Source organism: Tinamus guttatus, unplaced genomic scaffold (assembly GCF_059628265.1).
Source record: "Tinamus guttatus ecotype Peru unplaced genomic scaffold, ASM5962826v1 Tinamus_guttatus_pri_ptg000070l, whole genome shotgun sequence".
Lineage (NCBI taxonomy): Eukaryota > Metazoa > Chordata > Aves > Tinamiformes > Tinamidae > Tinamus > Tinamus guttatus.
The window spans coordinates 2,074,518-2,096,957 of record NW_028288604.1 but is presented as its reverse complement, the minus strand read 5'-3'; the positions used below and the strand labels follow the sequence as shown (position 1 = coordinate 2,096,957).

General features: G+C 45.0%; 2 protein-coding genes across 2 annotated transcripts in view; one reads left to right on the top strand and one right to left on the bottom strand.

Annotated features, from left to right (window-relative positions):
- The window catches only part of BACH2 (BACH transcriptional regulator 2), a 138,207-nt gene extending 131,078 nt beyond the window's left edge, over window positions 1-7,129 (top strand). The window contains exons 6-7 of the mRNA XM_010225358.2: window positions 586-792; window positions 5,669-7,129. Of these exons, the coding sequence (XP_010223660.2) occupies window positions 586-792; window positions 5,669-6,148 (687 nt within the window). The 3' untranslated portion in view covers window positions 6,149-7,129. The remainder of the gene's footprint in view (window positions 1-585; window positions 793-5,668) is intronic.
- A 7,123-nt stretch (window positions 7,130-14,252) lies between these two features.
- GJA10 (gap junction protein alpha 10) lies at window positions 14,253-21,308 on the bottom strand. Its single transcript, XM_088519753.1, has 2 exons — window positions 20,037-21,308; window positions 14,253-14,417 (listed from the first exon to the last, which is right to left on the bottom strand). Exons 1-2 carry the CDS (start codon window positions 21,306-21,308, stop codon window positions 14,379-14,381), a joined length of 1,311 nt encoding a protein of 436 aa, XP_088375879.1. The 3' UTR covers window positions 14,253-14,378.
- Window positions 21,309-22,440: the final 1,132 nt, after the last annotated feature.

Genomic DNA, 22,440 nt, shown 5'->3' with positions numbered 1-22,440 from the left:
GGGTAAAATATGCTTCTTCACACTGTTCTGACCCTTTCTTTTGATGTGTCACATGGCTTATTTGAGGTGCAGCTTATGAGCCCTGTCGTAAATGCAGTGTGGTATTTTTCAGGCACCTGAGGTGACTGGCTGCATTTTTAAGCTCACCCCTAATCAAGCTGTCAGTCCTGCAGGCCATGCAGAGACAGGTTTCCTGCTGCAGTAGTAGCTCTTTTCTTGAAATGACTTTGAAATGGATAGCAGGGAGGCACTTCTCTGCTTCCATAAGGCTCTGTCCCTTAGTGGGTGGAGTGTCCTTTTAATGAAAGGAGATGTCTTATTAGAGCTTCTTAGAAAGAGGAAACTTTTACCTGGGATTTATCCGTGGTTTTGGTTTCAGTGTGATTACTCTCATCCTTACAACTTGTCCTCTGCTGTGTGCCACAAGGGAGTAGTAAAAACTTGTTACTTGTAAAGAAGTTCTCTATGTGTTGTTTATTTAGGGAATGGGAGCACAGCAAAAAATCCTTCTGCTCAGCATTGTTGGGCTTGCCTTCAGCAAGCAGAAGATGACTCTGTGTTTGCTCTTGTATTTGTTTGTTTTAGGTGAAACTTCCTTTTCCTGTCGATCAAATCACAGATCTTCCAAGGAATGATTTCCAGATGATGATAAAGATGCACAAGCTAACCTCAGAACAGCTAGAGTTCATCCACGACGTGCGCCGGCGCAGTAAGAACCGGATTGCAGCCCAGCGCTGCCGCAAGAGAAAACTGGACTGTATCCAGAACCTAGAATGTGAAATCCGCAAGTTGGTGAGTGGCACGGGCCACCCCGGCGGCTCCCAGACAGCCAGAGGGTCCTGCAAGTCTTGCTCGGGGGCTCAGTGAGTCAGTGTGCAGCCAAGTGAGCCCACTAATACAAATACGTAATTGGTAGAAGTATATTAGTATGTGTATGTAGAGAATAGAGGTGGGAAATTCGAAATTCAAGTGAGGTGAAGCCTAATTAAGTTCTGATATTTCAAAATATTCTGATATTTCAAAAGGAGGTGGTTGAGTGAGATGGAAGCTAAGGGAAGCCTCGATCACAGTTCTCTTCTTGCATGTTTTTCAGTAATGAGAGAAGGTGCTTAATGGTGCATCCACAACGGCACTTCCTCATCCATACCTACTTACATACCCAACTGCCATCACAAGAATTTTTGACAAGATTCATAGAACCCTCCAGATTAGGTGTAATGGGACCCCGGGAGGTCATCCGGTCCAACCTCTTGCTCTAGCAGGGCCAACTTCATCTCCACACTGAGGTTTCTTTCTCCTTAGTGTGCTAGAGGGCAGCTCCTTTGTGTTTGAGCTTTATATGTCTTCTCTTCAGCTCTTTCATTCAGTGAAGAAATGGCAAGGGAAATGAAAAGTCAGCAGTGTGAATATGCAGCCACATGGCACCCTCTTGGTTTTGAGCAACAAGGATATGCTCCTCCTTGCCCCTGCTGTCTCCTCCCTCCCTCTCACTCTCCTAGGGCCATGGAGCAAATCCCACCATAACTGAGGGGATGGCTGCTGGTCTGCCCCACACCTGCGTGACAAGTGTCTCTGGCAGCAGCAGTGTGCTCCTTAGGGCACTGGGTAGCGGGCTTAGGGGACTTGGCCGAGAGCTCTTGGGGAAGGGTCCCCTGTGTGCCAAGGTGCTGCTGACCAGTGTTCCCACATTTGAATCTAGGAGGTGAGATAATATACGCAAGGCTAAATGGCTGCTCAGGAGGATCCCCTCTTTACTCATAGTGTGGACAACTCAGGGGTTGTTTGTGTGGCTAAATGAACATGTCCACAATATAGACACCTGCTCTGCACCTAATCATCCTGGCTTCCCTTGAAGCCAGTGAAGAGAAATTGATTCTTGTCAAGACTTATTTGTCTCATCTGATAGCCCAGCTTACACGAAGTACAGCCCAGAAGTGCCTGTTTATCTCCAAGACTGAACAAGATCACCAGGAGAACTGGGTCAGATGTAGACATGCCAGTCATAGACACCTTAACTGAGAAGATGCCCATCCCTCTGAGAGTGCCCCTGTGGTCAGAGGGCCCTGCCCCTCTCCCACTTTCTTCCTGTGTTCTTGGAGAAAGCAAGCTGGTGCACAACAAAAAAAGCCCTGAGGCAGGGATCGTGTCTTCACCATGACCCTTCAGTCATGGACTGCCACTCACACAGGCCGGCACAGAGCCAGGGGCAGCCTTCCCTGTGTGGAGAAGAGAGGCAGCGGTGCAATTAAGTCCTGCATGGGAATGGTGTAAATATTTCCTGCATAGGAAGGAATTACCAGTGACCTATGATGAGAAGGTGACTTAGCTGCTAGGTAGCAGGTGTGCAGGACCTCGTCCAAGAGGGAGACATGCCACTGGAGGAACAGCACTGTAATTTCGGGATGGGTTGACATCTCTTGAGTTGCTTGAAAGTCCTGAGAGTTTTCCAAGACACCAAAATAATGTAAGAGTCTCAGTTCGGCCATTTCAAAAGGTGTGGGTGTGCAGTGCACAGGACAGGAAGCTTTAATTTCACTGTGCAACATGGATGTAGGAGCCCAGCATTAGATTCCATCTCTGAATATCTAAGAATTTGAGTGATGGATGTATTTATTCACACAGATTAAAAAAAAAAAACACATAGCCAAGGCTGATTTCCATGCCAACAGCAATTGTTTGCATGCCCAGTTTCCATTAAAATTAAAGATATTTTAGAACCTTTGTCTTAAATGTTCATATGAACATTTGAAATATGCTCAGCTGTAAGCTGAACACAGTGGGTCTGCAAAATGGGGCACTTCTGGTTCTTGTGATAACAGGTTGCATCTTGAAAGTAGCTTTTCAAGTAGGCTTCATTTTACTTTTTTCTCTTCTCAAGCTGTAGCAAACACAGTGTGAGAGAGGCAGGAATCAGTTGGAAGGAGCTGAGATGTCGACACCCCACAAACAACACAGAGCTGTGCGTGTCTGCTTCCCATCTGTAAGAGAGACGTGACACTGACCCTGCAAGCTGGTTGGGAGGCTGAGACCATCAAGGCTTGCGAAGTTTTCAAATGCTGTGGTGCTGAAACCCAGGGAAAAAAAGAAAAGCAACAGAAATAATAACATTTTTCATAGTGGTACTTGACTGATTCAAAACAAACAAAACATCAAAGATAACAAAATATTGAGTAACTGTTTCCTTCACCAAGCATCATCCACAACATGTACGAGATGAGTCAGAGGTTCTTTGGGGTGAAAAAGAGGCGCCTGATCAAGGCTGGCAGGAGAAGCAGCCTCAGTCTTAGCTGTGGGCACCTGTGTCTGTGCACTGAACCGATGGCTTAGTGGAGCAGAGCACGTGTCCCTCTTTTGCCTTATGGGTGAGCCCTGGGAGCAGCGCTCCCAGGGTTGCACCAGCCTGGGGTGCCTCATTTTGATACATACACCCTTCACTTACTAGGTTGGGCTCATTTGGCCTTTGGCATCCTGGGAAATGACCTGCATTATTTAGTATAACTGACTGTGTATTAAAAAAAAAAAAAGGAAGAAAAATTACTTTTCAAGTCATCTTCTCCCCCTAGCGCACACACATCCCTGCAAAAGGAATGCAAGGCACAGAAGGGCCCCCTCCTTGCCTGCTTTCAGGAATCTCAAGCCCTTTGAGGCGTGGGAGACTTCAAAAGAAATTTTGCAGTGTCTTTCTGGTAAGCTGTGCTTGAGGATGTGGCAGCATGGGATCCGGTACAGCCTTCTGGAAAAGAAGTGGCTATGGAAGTGAAACAGTGGTGGTGTGGGTAAGGGTAGAGAGGGACAGCATTAAACAAGTTTGTGCAACCTTAGCTTCTGGCCCTTTCCCCGTACAGATTCTGTACGCTGCTTCAGGATCTTGGTTTCTCTCAGGAAAACCAGCAGTAGCGGGGTGTCTGCAGGTGACTTACCATAATACATTGCCACTGGGAATCCCTTTGTCATCTTCTGCCCTCTTTGTGACCAGTAATATCCAGGCTCCTTCATTATTCATTATTCAGAGCTTAAGGGTTTTGTGCTTTGTTGCAGGGAAGGGGTGAAATACCCTTTTCCCCCACTGCCTTAGTTCCCGTAAGTCACCCGTCTTCTTGACACAGATGGCTTTAGAGCAGGCAGTGAATGAAGTGGTTGTATCCGCTGAGGTTGGTAGGTAATTTCTTCTGCCTGCTTTCCCTCCCTCATCCATCACCCACTCACTTTCTTTCTCTTCCTGCAGACTCACAGCATATTCTCTTCCATAATTCATTACCTCAAGATGCACTTGAGCATCTGTTTATTTTTTTATCATTTTTATGCTTTCCTGATAGATGTATCAATATTTTAGCAGTTGGTGCCTTTCATGTGCGCTGCTCTCTTTTTTCCTCAGTCATGTGCACAGCTGCACGCTCTCGGGGCAGGCTTGGGGCCCAGCGATACGAGCAGCTTTCAGACACTCTCCTTTGGAGTATCCAGGTTGTGGAGTTTTCCTGTCACAGGAGCAGGGACAGCCTGGGTTTAGCAGTGTCAGTGGGTGAGGTATTGACTCCATTGCTCACCCGGCCGCCCTAGCTCTGGCTGTAGCTCTGGCTCTGTATGAAATGCTCCCGTGAGCAGTAGGCCGCTCTCCGTGGGCCTGCAGGGCCCGCAGTGCAGCAGGGCCGCCCTGGGCACGAGAGAGGCGCCAGGAGCTCTGAGGCCGTGCGGCAGCCCCGATTCCCAGAGCGCCCCGACCGGCGCTGGGCCTCGCTGCCGCTGCCCTCACAGCGCGCAGTGCTCCAGCCAGCACCGTTCGCAGCGATGGGCCCTTTCTCCGCACCACAGATTTCTAGAAACATCGGGATTCGCAGCTGGCGCTCTGCTGCACCTGAGGCAACCTGAGCTCCTTCTCCCAGTTTTCAAAGACGTTCACACAGGCAGCCCGAAGGACCTTTTTCCATTTTCCCCCTTATTGGCGCAGTGCTGTCTCTCACCCTCTTCCCTCCAACAGCAGTTCACTAACACAGCAAAACCCTTGATGGACGGTGCTTGAACTGTGTGCTGGGGGAAGGAGGGTATTTGGGAGCGCAGGAGGGGGAGCTTTGCCTCAGCAGAACAAAGGGGAAAAGACACCAAGCTTCCTTCACTGAGTGTGAACTTAAAACCCTACCTACCTTTAGGGGTTCACAAATGTTTTTGTGGAAATATCTTGCTTAAGCGAAAACTTCCCCAGGCCCGATTCGCTGAACAAGGCACATGACAGTGGCGATGGGGATTCGACTGATGGCACAGGCTGAAGTGGGTGCCCCTGCCTACCTGACTGCCCTGTCATCCAGAGGGTGACCTGAACTTCCACAGCGCAGCCTCGCTTGAGGAATTCCTTGATGTCTGTTTGGAGAGGGGCTTTTCTCCATCCAAATGCTCCTCTCAGTTCATCGTCCATTAGGCAGCCTTAGTTTATTCAGGGATCTAACCCTCTCATGGGAGTAACTTCTCTTCCAATGCAAATGTTTTTTCCCAGGTGATGCCCAAGCCACTGTCTGCATTGAACTCCTGGTGGTCAAAATAGCTGGTACCTCTGTGGCTTGTCCTCTGCCTGTGTAAAAGTAGATGGAACACGTTAGCGTGCACTTGGGGCACTGCTGCGTGTCTACCTGGTACCTGCAGCCCTCCACCAAACTGAGGTCCTTTCTTTCTTTTCCAGGTGTGTGAGAAAGAGAAATTGCTCTCCGAAAGGAACCAGCTGAAAGCAAGCATGGGAGAATTGCTAGACAACTTCTCGTGTCTTTCCCAAGAAGTGTGTAGAGACATGCAGAGCCCCGAACAGATCCAAGCTCTCCACCGATACTGCCCCGTTCTCAGACCGATGGATCTCCAGACAGCCACCAACATCAGCCCTTCACCAGCGGGAGTGGAGCAGGGCCTGGTGACGTCCCAGTGTGTCGGGGAGAGCATGCAGTGCTGCTCGGAGCAAGGCTCGGTGCCGCTCGGGGCGCCGTGGCTGCCCAACAACGTCGCGGAAAACTGCACGGCCGGCGCCGGGCTGGATGGAGCTGACCAAGGTACTTACCCCGAGAGAGAGCTTCCGCTAGAGCAGAGTAGCCAGACGGTCACGGTGGACTTCTGTCAGGAGATGACTGATAAATGTACAACAGACGAACAGCCTAGGAAAGATTACACCTAGTGACTCGTAACCTTAACGTTACACCTGGTCAGGTGTTCTTCAGTCAGCCAGTGGCAGTGCTCATTCGTTGTCTAGAAGAACGTATTTGGTGCACACTACAGTGGTCTTAGCAGCAATACTGTTTTTAAGTATTCCCTCCTCTCTGCAAGCAGGAGTTACCTTCACAATGGTGCTATCCCTCGCTCAGGCAGGGAACTACGCAGTGGCGACACTGTCTGTTTTTGTATGTTGATTTCAATCTTAACAGGGATGGACAGAACACCTCTGAGGACCCAACCGCAGCTTTTTTCTCAGTGGCCCATGTCACAAAACCCTAACTCAGGAATTTCCTCTGAATGTTCAATTTTTCATTGAAGACAGCTTCTTTACACATCAAAGTTTTATAGTTAAACTGTACATATTATATATAATATATATAAAATATATATATCCATATGCAAAGGTCCCTGCATGCCTCAATTTTTCTCATCCTACAAACTGGAAGCTTTCATTTATATTGTATAAACAAGTTCCAACATTCCTTTTTGTCTTTGATGCTAGAACTAGTTTGGTAACTTGTTACACGATTTTTTTTTCTCGGTTCGCAGTTCAGCAATATCATTCAATTTGTACTTATTTATACAATTTTAATGTTGGAAGCTTATTTGAGATTTTATTATAGACATTTTTTGGCACAGCCATTTCGTGCCACTTGAGCAATGTGGATTTATTTTATTTTCTTGCAGATACTGTACAGTAATGGTCAACTTTGCCACTTGCACTGAGTTTCTGGTCAAACCTCTTTTCATAAATGAAGTTGTGACTTCAGTATAACTTGAGTATATGGTTTTCTTTGCTTTATGGCTTAAAGAAAATAGAAAGTTTTAGCTAATAGACAAACACTCAGGAGATCATTATTTAGGAAAACAGTCTTGCCAAATACTGAATTCACTATACAATTTGTAAAGAGAATCTGCTTGAATTATTTTTGTATTCAGACTTCTTTCTGTTTCACATACAAGCTAAAGTGCTGTTAATGATGCTTTTGGATTCTTATAGGGTAAAGTAGATTTCAATCTTTAAAGAAAAGCATTTGACAACTGGAGCAGTTCATCGTACGTTCCACAGCGTAAAGTGAATGGGAATCACGTGGATCCACTTTGGGGGCTTTCCGTGCGGCCCCCTCCGCAGCCGCGGCTCCCGGAGGCGCCGGCTCGCGGAGCGGGCTCTGCCTGGCGAGGAGGCGTTGCCGGATCTCCCCCTGGTTGCTGGCCTTGGTTTCCTTGCAGAAGCCAAGGCAGCGCTGTGTCCTCTCAGAGCAAAGCGCTCGTCCCTCAGCACCCACTTTGGTTGCTTACCCTTAAATTCCCGTGTTCCAGGATCCTCTCATCCTTTGGCATTGCCCTCAGCACAGGCTGCAGCTGAAAGAGTGCTGTCTCAAGGGAGACTACTCAGTGAATTGGCTTAGTTGTAACTGTTTTGGATTTGTATCTTAAGCGATGTTGACTCATGTTATGACTGTGTGAGACAGCAGCTTTCCGAGCATAACATCTGTATGTACAGCGTAGACAGAAAAACATCCTCCTAATGCTTTTTTAATAATTATTATTATAAGTGTATTGAGTTTTTATTTTGTGGCTCTTTGCCCTACGTGTGCCAGGTCGCGTGGCTTTAACCTAGACGGCAACTGTCGTGTGCTTTAGCTGACTGACACCGTTTGCTCTTGCTGAAAAAAACGACCAGCTCTTCACACCCGTTTAAACAATCAAACAAACAAAAAAGCTGGGTGGGAGGGCGCTTCTCAGAAGCCCCGAGTGACAGTGTGGCTTCCTGTGCCGCCGTTTACACTCGAGGGGTGTGCTGGTGCTTTTTGGAGGCACGGGGTAGATGAGCGTCTTTCCCTTGGAGGAGGAATCAGCTCCCTCTCTCCACTGCTTCCCCCTGAGGCTCTTGGAGCGCCGCCTGCTTGCCGCAGAGTCCTGCTCTTCCCCTCTCCCCCCAAGCTCTTGTAGCCAAGCTACGCTGGAGGAGATGCATATAGCATGTGCCATGTTTGTTGAAAATACTTTTTTCCCCCGCATGTACAAAGAAAAACTTAGTATATGATGTAGGAGAATATTTATGTTTAAGTATTAATCGTTACTGTACAAAATCCTTACCTTTACGTGTTCAAAAATATACAAATGCCATAAACTCCTAGTTGGCAAGGTTGAAAAAGGGGGGAGGAGTCGTCCTTGCTTTTTAAAAGATCTTAAACTAACTGTATTTGAACCCCCTCCCAGCCATCTTTTGCAGGTAACTGACTGAGAAGCTCTTTCGAGGAGAATTTGATTTTCCTTTGAATTCATTGACGTTGCAAAGCAGTTCTGTGCTTCGCAGAGAAGTTTTGTTTCTATGAGACCATGGTGAAAGCTAGAATTTAAAACTAAATGTGAATCACATTATAGAGTCATAGCTACTTGGGAGGGGAATGGCGGGGAGGGAGGGAAGGGTCAACTGACACAGTATTTTAAAGATGTTTTTTGTTGCCTTTTTTATTTTTAAGTGACCTCCTATATATATATGAATAGATAGATAGAATGTTTTATGAGTGTAAAACCAAGTTTTAAGTTGCTTCCTGACATGAAGATTTACTCTGCTAACAACTCATGTGCAACTGGTACTCTTGACCTCATTCCAATGGTTTAAAAAACCCACCCACACAACCCATTGCGCTGCAGCTCTTAGGTTTGACCTGGCTTCCTGCTGGTGCTGGGTCTCTTGATTTCCTCTTTCGTGGGAACTGATATTGAAAACCACTGCTCAAATAAGTGTCTCTTCCTCAGTCTTTCTCTCTCTTCTCTCTTTCCCTCTCCCAGAAGCTTTTCTGGATGTTTGATTTCATTCTCGCCCATTGGAAGTGGCTGATTTTTTGTCATTGCTTCCTATATTTACATGTATCCTGGGTTTTCAGTGTTGGAGTTTTGTTTTTTGTTTTTTTTTTTTTTTTGGTAGTGGTGATGGTGGTGGTGATTGTTCTTTTGTTGCTATTTTGTTTTGAGGTTTCTTTCCCTCTTCTGAACCAGGTGTCTCTCGGAACTGTTACTAGGCTGACTCTAGAGGGAGACACAGGGAGAATTAGTTTCAGACCTGGACCTGAGCTGACAACCACAACTTTTGCCATGAGATCAAAACAACTAACCAAAAGAAAAAATGCATGTATATATATAAACCAACTGACTGCAATATTTATTGATTTTAAGAGTTTGGTCAGTGGTCACCGTGCTCTTTCTTTAGGCAAGCATCTCTCTGCTTTTGTCAAAGAGGAGCCGTGCAGCGGCCGGCGTTGCGTGGGAGAGGTGGGTGGTGAGACCCATTTCCCAGCTCCGTGGGCACGGGAGCCCCTGGAGCTCTGTCCAGGCTGCAGCTAGTCCTCCTTCTCCTTTGCGATGGTGATATCTGTACCACCGGAAAACCTCATTTCATTTGGGCTTGTTATTCTTTGTCGGGTGAGTACTACACTATATGATGTGTTTGTTTCTCTGCGTTCTCTGGGGGTGCCTTGGACACAATTAAAGCTCGTTGCAAGCTGATTCTGGAACAAAGAGGTAGTGCAAAAATGGGGGGGGGGGAAGAAAACAAACCATAAGACAAGCAAAACAAAAGCAAAAATGTTGGCTGTGTTATCAGGACATCCCAGTATTTATAATCACAGACTTCCTAACATATGATGACTCAGGCGTCAGAGTTTGATGCTGCAGTATAAAACTATTATTTTATATATTGTGCAAGTAATTTATTAAATGTCTTTCTAAGGTATATGCTGCTTTTAAGATGCACTATATTTTTGGATCTAATCCTTGTATTATTTTTTCCCAAGGAAGTAAAATGTGCTGCAAAGGCAAGCCACAGTGATTAGTATGCTAACTGCTATTTCTCTTTAAAAAGGAGAGTGGGAACTAGATAAATAACTTTTCTAAGTGGATTAACTGCTGCCAGAGAAATGATTAATGCCGAGAGTGGGGTTGTTGATCTGGAGTTTAACACTTTGTCAAGTCAGTATTCGAAGGAGCGCTTAAATAGAAATTAAAAAGCATAGATAGTACAGCTAGGTTATTTAATATGTATTTTTATGACTGCCTAATGAAACAAAAAAATCTGCATGCCAGAATCAATATAGTCCTGTATAAAAAGAAATCCGATCCACTAGGAGAAAGCGTGATGAAACACTGTAAGTCCTGAAGCAACCCAACACCCTCCCTCGTGTCATGCAATCCACTGCTGTGGCTGTTACAAAGAAGGACGTGTGGGTTTGCGGAGCAGAACTGCAGTGGGTTCTGCAGCGGGACAGGAGGGAGCGTTTGCCAGGTTGACACAAGCTGGCGTTTTGATCTGCTTCATGTCCTACTGTTTTCAGGGTTTTTTTCTGATTCGCAATGTATTTAGCGGTGGCTTCAGATGGATGTTGTAGTCTGTGTTTGCAGCATTTTCAAAGTATATATTTTAGGTCTGTCTAGAGAGGGTTTAGCTTCCGTAGGAGCAGCGGAGCTGATGGCCGTTGCCTAAGGAGAGGATCTGCAGAGTAGGGTGGCTTATTTCCATCGACAGTGAGAGGAAACTAAAGTCATGACCATACAGAACTCATGGGCTGTGTCATACCGGGATTTTTCTCAACACATTTTGACTTCATTGTACTTTTGACTCTGCCAACATGGTCCAAGTTAATTTTATATACATATATATATATATATATATATACATGTATGTATGTATACATACATATATAATTCTAGTCAGAGTGTGTGTTTGTGTATTTTCCTGTTTCTAATACATATATGTATATTTATAATACTCCTTGGAGTATTTTATGACTCAGGCATCAGGTCTGATGCTGCAGAATACAATATATGTGTATATGTATATGTTCAAATACTGTGTGTATATTTAAAAGATTGCTGTTGGTGGTCTGTAGAATAACTATTCTCTCTACAGTCAAAGTTTTAATGGCATTACTTGCAAAGACAAAGTGTACAGTATTTTCCTACACTCCACCAAGATAGGTATTATTTATATCAAATGCAAATGCTGATATGCATTTTAAGGTATTACACATATAACATTGCCCTTTTTTTGCGAACAAAACCACTCTTTCTGGCAGGAAGGAGTCCCAGGACTGCCGGTGAGCGGCTGCTCGGGGAGCGTTCCCGGCGCGCGCGGTTTAGCTACTGCTCTCACTGCTGCCCCGTGCTCTCACTGAAAATATCTGGCTCCCTCTGTCTGGCAGGAATTATACTAAACACTCTGGTGACTTTTGACGCGTGTTTGTTTACTATTGATTTCAAGCATCACCTTTGATTTCAAGGGTGGGGATGCCCTAAGAGTTTGTTCCAGAACCAGTTGGTTACAAGTGCACCTCCTATATATGCCTTACAAACTTCAGAGGCCATATTCAAAACAGGGTTTTATCAGTGTATGCAAGGGGGTGCAACCCCTCTTCTCTTCCTCCCCAGGTCAAACAGTATGGACAGTTTTCACACATATCTACCTGTATAACCCTCTGTACCTCTCATAACTGGTCAATGACTGTAACAGGTTACATCAGGTGTTTTTTCTACATACTTTTTACACAAATTCTATGCGATTAATGTAACTTAATTCAATGCATCATTTTATTGTACTAGTTCTTAAGCTTGTCTTTATTTTTTTTCTAGGTGACTGTGGTTTCTTGTGATTTTTATTGTATAAATAAATGAGGTGGCTGTTGATGCTTACTCTCTGTTACTAAGAATTTTTACCTTTTTGAAAAAAAAAGCATTGCTATGAACTAATGAATTTAAAACGTCATTTACTCATTGTAAATACAGTATTGTGCAAAAAAAAAAAACAAAAATGAAAAAAAAAACACCCAGCCCTTTTCATTCATTTGAATTGCTAGTGTTAACTGAATTTTGTCTAGACACCATTTCTGTTGATGAAATAAAGACATATCATTATGTATTGTAAAGCGACTTATCTCGCCTCCGACGTTGCTGTTGCAGCCCTGCCTGGGCCCGGGGGGTTTGCAGCGTGTGGGTGACGCTGCCGCGCGCTGAGCCTTGGGGCGCACGAAGAGCCCTCCCCTCCCGTGGCCCCATTCCTCATTCACTAGGTATCTTTGATCCAAGGATCCAGTCGTCTTTGATTGCGCCAGGAACAGCCAAGGGTAAATTCACTGCAGAGATGAAATGATGTTTTGGAAGATGAAATAGGCTGTGTCTATATAACTCGCTCCCCTAGTGCTTGACTTAAGGCAGTTCTAACTCGTTGCTTCAGTCTTGTAAAGTGCCGCTGTACATGTTGGGAGGCACACGAGCAGAGAGGTTAGGGGTATTTCCCCTTTACAGGAAACCGCAGAAAAGCTGGATGAGGTTTCTGTAGAAATTAAAAAGCAACTCGAAATCCCTCTGTATAAAATAGGGCGGCATTCTGCTCCGAAGCAGGAACCTGTGAGCCCCGTGGCTCACTTCGCTTAGCCGTGTCACCAAGGTTGGCCAAGGGGCCCATAAGCCTGGTCGGGAGGGAGGCTGGTGGGGTGGCACTGTGCTGGGGGATGCTCCTCCGGGCGGCGGCGGGGCCACCAGGACAGGGCAAGGAGCTGGAGAGGTGCCAGCCTCTTCCCTGCAGCACCCCTGGCCAGGGCCTGCTCGGGCCTGGCTCTGCATGGGCCACTCTCCTCGGAGATACAAGCTCCACCCCCTCAATCTGCGGAGCTGAATGTTGCCGGCAGATTTTTCAATCCTGAAATTCTCAGGGAATTAAAACAGAAATGTTGCTTTCCCAAGTTTCCCGTTTTTCTGAATCTTCCTGTTGAACATGCAGGAAGAAAGCTTCCCACCCCCTCAAATCTGTCAGAAGATGTAGCATCACTTGCAGCAACACATGGCCTGGTGGCAGAGACTGTATGCAGCAGAGGCCTAATCCGTTGCTGGCAGCAATTATTGGCCACCAGCGTAAGCATTTTCTCTTTTGCTTTAAAATACTAAGCAAACACATAGGCAAACTGTCTGTCCATGAGTTTGTGGTGAGGCAGAATATGGGTGTATGTCATGAGCACTTGGACAAAACCACCACAATCTCAGTCTTTACGCTTTTACTCCTTTATCTTTCCCTATTTCTTCTCTCATTCTTTCTGCTAGTCCTTCCAGGGAGTTGTCTGTCTGTGGAGGATCTTTATGACTAGGGAACCTGGCATGGCGAAACACCTTGTGCGAAGCTTCCCCTGCCATTGAAGTGACTAGAGCATCAACAGTGAGTGCAAGCTGTGACAAGCTTGACAAATAAGAGCATGTGGACAGAAACAGTCAGGAATAGTCAGGGAAAGGTACTTTACTTTTTGGCTACTCAGGAAGAGGGACTGTTTTCTTGGGCTATGTGTAACTTAGAAATCCAACCCTTCAGATCAGGTCTGTCTGAGCAAAGTGGAAAAGAGACCTTGTTGGTGTTGCTTGTGCTTCAATTCCTCTATATGAACTAATGAGACAGCAAAGGAAATAAGATTTTCATGATCCCGAGCTGATACCTTGCAGATCTTCTTCGACGGCAAACGGAAGGAAAGCACCAAGTGTTCTGCATTTGAAATAAATAGCCCATTTTTACTGCTACAGTGTTGAAGCCAAAAGTACTAACTATGAGGAGGCAACATTAGCATGAAGAGTTCGTATAAAAACTTGAGGCATACATTAGCAAAGGCAGATGAGCAGCAGAATATTCTTCAGCTGGGTTTCTATCTCTGGCAAATGCGGTGCCTTCAGATTCCTTGTGTTCTTCTTGCATCTTTTATTCATTGGCTGCTGAAGCCTGGGGAGATACAGGGCCTGTAACATCTCAGGGTACTTTCAAGTCAAACTAACCCTTTCTTGCAGGTATCTTGGGTCTTCTGCTACCTTTAAGGGCAATGTGTCAGGCTGCTTTCTGATAGGAATACTACCAGCCTGCACAACAAGTTGTACATCCCAAAATGTTCTCCCCGAGACATGAGGCTGCTCCTGCACACTGTCTAAATCTGGCTCAGGCTACATGAGAAAAATCTTGCCTTGTGGAGCAAGCTAGCAGTCAACACTGTTGGGATTGGCATAGCAGTAAAACAAGTGCTTGCTTTCTTGAACCATATTATGATTTTAGCATTATAGAGGAGGGAGAGGGGAACATAGCAACAGATAAGCTGCCTTTTATCTTTCTGCTGAAGGTGGTTTGTACTCAATCCCTTAGTTTATTTCTCGTCCTCAGACTGTCATTATTTTTTCATTATGGATGATAGTTCTAGGAGCATGCTCTGAAAGATAACAAGAGAAAGAAGCATGAAGCTGAGCCGGATTAAGGGCAAAAAAGAACTGTTAGCATAGCAATTAATCTACATCCAACATGTACATAGTCGGGTGGGATCTGATGTTTATATGAATAGCTCATAACGTGCTTACCTGGTAAGTACTGAAGTCATCTTTGTTCACTATTAATAGTAGGGGAAAGCAACTTTGCTTTTACACCAAAATCCCTAGAGTAACCTCTAGCCCTTGAAGAGTTTTTGTATATATTTTCATGGCTCTAAAGCTATATATTAACAAAGATGGAGTCAGTTAGGAGAGCTCCTCTCTTTAAAATACAACCATCTACTTGGGGCTGCACAAATCCTCAAAGGGATTCATCATTCATCAACTCCTCTTCACCCCCAAATTTTTTAATTCCCATGTTTGTGCACTTGGTGAATAGTTACCCCTCATGATGAAGCAGACTTTGCAGGAAATCGGTACCCTGGCTGTCTTCATCACAAGATTTTCCTGAGTGCCCCAGGGCAGAAAATAATGTGTAGAACTGAAACTACTTTGGAATATTTCTTTAAAAAGAAGTTTGCATAGAAAAGTTGTACAAAAATAACAGCGTGTACTAGCAGATTAAACAGGCATAAAGATCTCACATTTAAGGCTTCTCAAACATCCTAGCGGAACGCAGGGTTTTGCCAATTCCTCATCCCACCTGTAGCTTTTCTGGTAGAGTGTAGCTGTCAAAATAACACTCTTCTGCAGTTATATCTGATTCATTATTTCGATGTACATTCATTCTCCTCAAACCATTCTCGGCCTCAAGAGTGAGAGCAGTTGTGCAACTAGTTAAATAAGTGTGTGTTTATTCCTCAAGTGGAGTTGAAAAGATGAGTAAACATGCCTTGTTCTGTAGAAGACTGCAAGTACTCAAGCTGAGTAGCAGCTCCCCTTTCATCTCCTTCTCACTACTGAATATTTTCCCTCTGGGTTAAAGCCCAAAGCTGAATGGAGAAGTGAGAAGCAGAAAAAGAATTGAGTAGCACAGGCAATCAAAAGGCAATCTAGTGAAGGAAAGTGAAACCTAATGAATAGCAAAATCTCCCCAGCTTCAACAGATCCAGGATTTCAGCCACAGAGAGTTTCTTCTCAGTAAATGAATAAAACCAGCAGCTTTATCTGAGTCTGGTTCTGTGAGCAGAGAATACTGCTTCATTACCAGGTTTTTAGACCCTACTCATTCATCATGAGGAGGGGGGCTTGCTCTCAAATGTACATTCATTTCTTTGCAGCCAAATGTGGAGACTTAAAGAAATAGCACTGTGGAAGTATAAGGAAAAGGTGAGCTAAAGAGAAAGTGAAAAGGCAGATAACAGCTCTTCAAAAACAAGAATCTGATTTTGGGTCCCAAAAAGGCCTAATTCTTCTTGAAAAACTTAATGTGATAATGTTGGTTTCCCAAGAAATAGGTTCAACTGTAATATTGTTAGGAATATTATGAAACTTCTAGAAACTTACAGTTTTGTTTTGTGATTCCAAGAACTTAGTTCAGTGCTATACAAAAGTAAATAAATATATAAATAATGGGACCACTGTATATGTCAATCTTTCCATCTTGGTATATCCTTGGGTTCTCTTTCCGAGATGGTTGTTATTTCTATTACAGTAGCCTCTTCAGTGTACAGTTAGGTTGGTGATGCAAATGTAGTGAACGAGGTCCAGGTCTTCTCAGAGTCACTGACCTTTGTGAGAAGACGTGACAGTCAAATTAGTTTTCAGGCAAAACATAAGTAATTCCTTTCCCTGTTAGTCAAATTGAAACTTACAGATTTCTGAGCACACCTTAGGATTCTTTAGAAAACTACTATTTATGGGTCAAAAATAGCTAATGCTCAGGTTGCATGTACCTAGATTCTTCCACTTGAGAAAGCTGGCAAAAGACACATATAGCAGAAGAAGTCAAATGCACACAGTGATGAAACATCACTCAGCCTTCTGCCTTTGTGGAATTGTTTGTGTTCAGCTGTTGGAGAGCTGAATTGCCCTGATGCTTTGCAGATGCGACATCAACAGATAACTCTTCTGAGTCAGGTTGTGACCATGCTCTGCAGAGCTTTTGTACATTGTGCAATCGCTCCTTTGATCAGGAGTGTTCAGACCTCCTTTTTTGGGCTCCCCAGAGTGAAAATGAGAGTTATGCCGTGGACGTAATGGCTTCACACAGCCTTGCACACTGGAAGTGCAGAGCTCCAAGAATTAGGTGCTTAAATATTCTGTGACTTCCAGCCTTTCCCCCTTTCACCAGAATAAGCACTGTATCTATATTAGCTATATATTGACTGTATCTATACTAACTATGTACTGACCTTTGGCTGCATCGGCCTGTTAATTTGATCAGACTTAAAAATATTTCCCCCACCAGTGGAGGGCCTAGCAAAATTATGGGTGTTTTCTGCTCATAATGCTGTTCATGCACCGACTCCTACAGATCTCAGCATAATTTGTACACACTTTTGTGAATCTAACTCCCAGTTTACCTCTGTGACTGCAGCTGTAATAATTCAGTGCAGCTCTTTCCCCCGGGTGGAGGGTGTCTACCTTTCTGAGTAAGGCCTGCTTGCCTGAGGACACCTGGCAGGCTAAGGCAATGCAGAAGGAGCCCTTGGTTCGCTCATGGCATCGCTCCTCAATTAAAAGAAATTAAAATGTGGCTAGAAATGCAAAACTGAGGGCAGACCTGTCTATGAACGCATAGTATATCTTAGAAGATATATCCTAGAGGATATATAGTGTCTTATAAGGCAGCCTAGTAAGTTATTCAAGCTTTCTGCCTCTTACATTTTTGGTTGCCATTCTGAATAATGGATGACCTTGGCCAGCAGAGTGAGCAAGGATCTTAGCAGAGCATACAGAGCATGATTGCTTTGGGTGTAAAACTAAAGAGTTGTAGCATATTTTTTTCAAGGTTTTGTGCCATAGTGGGACATAAACCAAAGAAATGGCTCTTTATTTCAACTGATTTCCAGACAAGGAAGTTTTATAAAGCCTGGCTGGTATGGAATGTGGCCAAAGAAGTTGCTGGTCTGTCAACTCCTACCAATGGGAAGGGCATTTCTTCTTTTATATCTGTAGCTGGGGTTTGATCTGAGCTGCAGCCCAAAAAGCTGATGAATCCTCACGCCAAACGTGCAATTTGTGTTCAGCTTCCTATTGAAACACTTTCTGAGGGCTCCCAGTGTTTGATGGATGCTTTATTAAAGCTGGACACTAACATTTTTCCCCAACGAGCAGCCTATGCCTTTTGAGGGCTTCAGTTCTGTACATTGCTTGATCATGATCTGGCCAACTACTTTCCACAACCTAATCTTCACGTTTTTGATGCGGGGGAATCAAATACATTGGGGGGGGTAACTTTTACAACATTTTGTTGTCCTTCCCTCACCATAATTATATTTCTGTTACAGATTGAGGTTTGGCATAGAAATGGCATTGACAGTGTTGCTCAGAATCTCTTGTCAGTGGATAAAGGTTAAGCATCTGTACCTGTATTATTGCATCTGTTAGGTACTTTCAATGTTATTACTCACAGGATGTGGTTGACATGTAAGCAACTCTTGCAGTCGGAGTTGTATGTATTGATTTTTGTGTAGCTTTGAGCCTTTCTTTCAGCTAAGGTCGTGGTGGTTGCAGGCAATTGCAATCATCCTACTGTCTTAGCACAGCCTTGGCATGTATGTGATTAGAAGCTGCTAGAATGATTGTTGCAGTATAGAAAGTGGCATTTTCAATATTGAGATGATACTCCTCTCTCACTCAGCGGTGACCAAATTCTGCTGTGAGCAGGAGCATAAAAAAGAACAGAAAAAAAATCCAGCCAAGATGGAGGTATAGATGATGGTTGGGAAATTTGTCAAAGAAAATTGAACAGCATCAATTCCAGTAAACTTTTTGCTCTATTTGACTGCTCGAGTTAGATTGATTAGGTCCAAGTTAGAATAAACTGTATTTTGTCTTTTTAGAAAACCCTTGAGATTCATGGCTACGTTAAAAATTGCCTCTCCTCTGTCTGCATTCCTGTCGCAAGTCAGTAATAAAGTAAGCAAGACAGTAGATTTTTTTGTACTTCAGATGGATTTTTAAAAATACAATTCCTTCCATTTTGTTTTTTTTAAATAGAAAAAATTGTATTTTTTGATTGATCCTATCACACAGGTAAATCTACTCACTCTTTCTTTCTTCTATCTAAATAATAATATATGATGATTGTTTCCTGGAAGTCGAATTAAGACAAAACAGATCAATGCTGCATACCTTTAACAACCAAAACAAAATAGTTACTCTAGGGAAATACAGACTAGAAGGATATGTGGGGTAGTGCCCAACATTTTTATGATGGACTAGCAGATCCCTATACTGAAGCTGGTTCATAAGGTGCCTTAGCAATGCACATTTGCCAAACTGGTGACTGAATTGCATATAGAAGCAACTTTGCTTTATACTATCATGTTCTATAAACAGGATAGATACAAAAGAGACCTTTTAAAATGCTGGAAACTCCCGTACACAAACGCAACGTGTCAAAACAGTATTACTGTCAAGACTAATGACATCATTGCTTTGAGAGCTGAATATATTTCTTCAAGACCTCACCTGAAAGTTAGCTACATTGTCATTAAACATTAAAAGTTGCCAAGCAACTTGTTTAAATTTTAAATAAGATGCTACCCAAATCCTGTTTGCTATCTTTTTGCTCTTTACCTTTTTTTTTTTTTTAAGGTATCAAAATCACCAGAAGATTGACAATTTGGGCTTCAGCCCTTCTCCATAAAGTGGTGATTATATTGCCTTTAAGTGAAAAAAAATGGTTTATAATATTTACATGTTGCATAAACTATTCCTCCATGAAAATTAGAGATCAGAGATGGCTGATGAGTGGCAAGGAAGAGCATTTTCTGCCTCTTACCACGAGAGTTTTGGGTTATTTGTGAATGTTATGTGATCATCTGCCTGTAAAAAAGTTATGCCCTGTAAAAAAGTTATTTAAGGAACATATGCTCCTGGAAGCATTTGTTCTTTCGTCCTCAGAGGACAATTCTGACAATTCTCATAATTTGGAGTCATCAGGACTCAAATTATTTTCAAAAAGTCTAGTGGATGGCACTTCAATGCAAGTACTAGGTGTCATAGTGAACATAAGAAAGTTTAGAGTGTGTGGCCACAGAACAGACATTGCATTGCAGAAATTGCCATTGCAATTATTTGCTGTTTTGTACGTAGATCTTTTGGTTTATTTGCTGAGCAGTTGTTCAGCGCAGCAGCTGCCCCAGAGAAACCCCCTGAAGCTGAGGGAAGTTAAACCAGGGGTTTCAATCCGCTCGGGACTTCCTTACAGTTTCAAGGTTGGAGCTGGACGGCTCCGCCGGGCTGGACGGCGACCTGGGCAGACTCAGCTGGGAGAGGTAAAAAAGCTTAGAGAAAATGAACTTCAGCTCCGTGCGGAGCAGGGCTCGCTCTGCAGCCCCGTCCCCCGAGGGGCGCAGCGGCCCCGCCGCCTCCGCCCGCAGAGGTGCCCGGGCGCCCCCACCGCCCCCGTCGCGGCGGCGCCGCTACCCCGGGCGCCGCGGGGCGCTACTTGCCATGGACACGCGGCGTCCCGAGGCGGCGGGCGGCGGGAGGCCGCCGGGCGGGCTGCCCGCCTCGCTGCGCTTCCCCTCGGAGCCGGAGCTGCCGCCGGGGCCGGCGGCGGCGGAGGCGGTGGCGGTGGCGGCGGCGGAGGCGGCGCTCTCGCTGTCGCTGCTCGGGCGGCTCTCGGCGAGCGCGCGGCAGGGGGAGCTGCCCTTGCGGCTGCCCGCGGGCTGCCCCCCGCCCGCCGCCTCGCCGCGCTCCTCCTCCCAGGGCCGGCCGCTGCCGGCGCGGCTGCGCTTGCGGGGGGCGCCCGCTGTCCCCGCGGTGCCCGCGGTGCCCTCGGTCCCCGCCGGCGCCTCCTCGCTGCTGGAGGAGCGCGGCGGGCGCTGTCCGTGGTGCTGGCGGCGGCGCGGCGCGGCCCGCGGCTGCGCGGCCCCCGGCGGCGGGAGCGGCCCGGGCGCGGGGCGCGGGGGCCGCGCGGAGGCGGGCGCCGAGCTCCGCTTGCCGCTGCACACACTCGCCTCGTCCTCGGCCGCCGCCCGCCGCGCGCGCCCCGCCAGCGACTTCTTCAGCCTCTTGATGCCCAGGTGGGCGATTTCGAGGACGTTGAGGAGGAGCGAGACGGCGGCGATGCTGTTCATGAAGACCATGAAGATGGTCTTCTCTGTGGGTCGGGACACAAAACAATCCACCGTGTTAGGGCAAGGGGGACGAGTGCACTTGTAAAGGGGCGACATGTGAAAGCCATACAAAAGATACTGACCTATCATAAAGCCCACCTCAACCACTGACCGGGTCAGGATATGTAGGACGTAGGTGCGCAGCAAGGACCCTCTCAGGGGGGCCTTATTCACTTTCTTCTGCTCCTCGAGCTTCCGTAGTTCCCTCTCCACTCTCCTGTATTCCTCATGCAGGGGCCCCAGGTCTTCCAGTTGGGCCCTCAGCTGGGCTCTTTTCTTCTGTCGCTCCTTCTCAAGAGCCCTTAGCCTGTAGAGCGCATGGCACATGTAAACTAGAGACGGAGAGGAGACGAATATGATCTGCAGCACCCAGTATCTGATCAAAGAGATGGGGAAGGCCTTGTCGTAGCAGATATTGCTGCAGCCGGGCTGCTCTGTGTTGCAGATGAACTCGGACTGCTCATCGTCCCAGACGTCCTCAGCAGCCACTCCCAGCACCAGCATGCGGAATATGAACAGGATCGTAAGCCAGATTTTGCCAACGATGGTGGAATGGATGTGCACTTCTTCAAGGATGCTGCCCAACAAATTCCAGTCCCCCATGGTCAGAGATTCATATCTGTAACACAAACCTCTCTTTTATTTTAAAACACTATGCATTCCCTTAGGAAATGGCCCTTTTTACTATTTCTTTTTAATAATGACGTTTCTTGTATATTCTGATAGCACAAGCAATCTTAGAAGTTCATCATTATTTTTCATTTAATGGAGTTTTAAATGAATACAGACATTATGGTAATGGCTGAAGGACACAACTGTGGAATGTGTATTTTGAGCTTGGAGAAAGACTGACTTCAGCTGTAAAATGCAGTACTTCCTAACTACCTACAGTTTAACAGTATCTTCTTCCCACTGGGTAAGATTTTTTTTTTTTTTTTTTTTACTTTGAAGTCTATTGCTGAGTATCATTGAATTCTATATACACTCTAATGTAATGTCTGCGACTTTGTCCCGTCTTTGGATATAAAACAACTAGAATAAGATAAAACTCTCATGGACTTCATTTCTGTGAGACAGTTTCAAGATGTGATGGACACAGCTTTTCATTTTGTACCTTTTAGTACCATCCATCCAGTATCTTCCTACCTACCAGAGTAAACATGAACAGGTTTCTCACTTGGAATCCAAAGTTATGAATACATAACTAGTTTTCATATAACTCACCTTGCCTATATGAATAGTCTCGTTTTTGAGCATTCATTTCCTAAGAGTGCTTGTAGGAATAGTATTTTGTATTCTATTGATTTATTCATTTAAAGTCTTTCTGAAATCACCGAGAATTTGGCTAAATTAAACATTTGAACACACAAATAACAGGGAACACACGGGAGCAGTGCAAAGATCTTTAGCTGTATGAGATGGTCTGATTTACTACCTCTTGCCAAGAAGTTTTGGTTCCTCAGCAACTAGATCTTCATTTTGCTGCAAGATGCTTGATTTCCATGGTATTTCCAAACTATTCTGGAAACTATTCAAGAGCTTCAGGTAATCTGGGATATTGAGCTCTAAGGTATTTTTGTCTGCTTACTTGTAAGAGCACAGTAAATTACGTCGTGCCCCGAGATTTTTCTCTGCTAATATGATAATAAAATACTGAAAGGAGCTTGAATTGTATCTATGCAGGGGTCTCAGTTATTTTTTAATATCATTGTATTTAGAGAAAGTTCAAAATTCC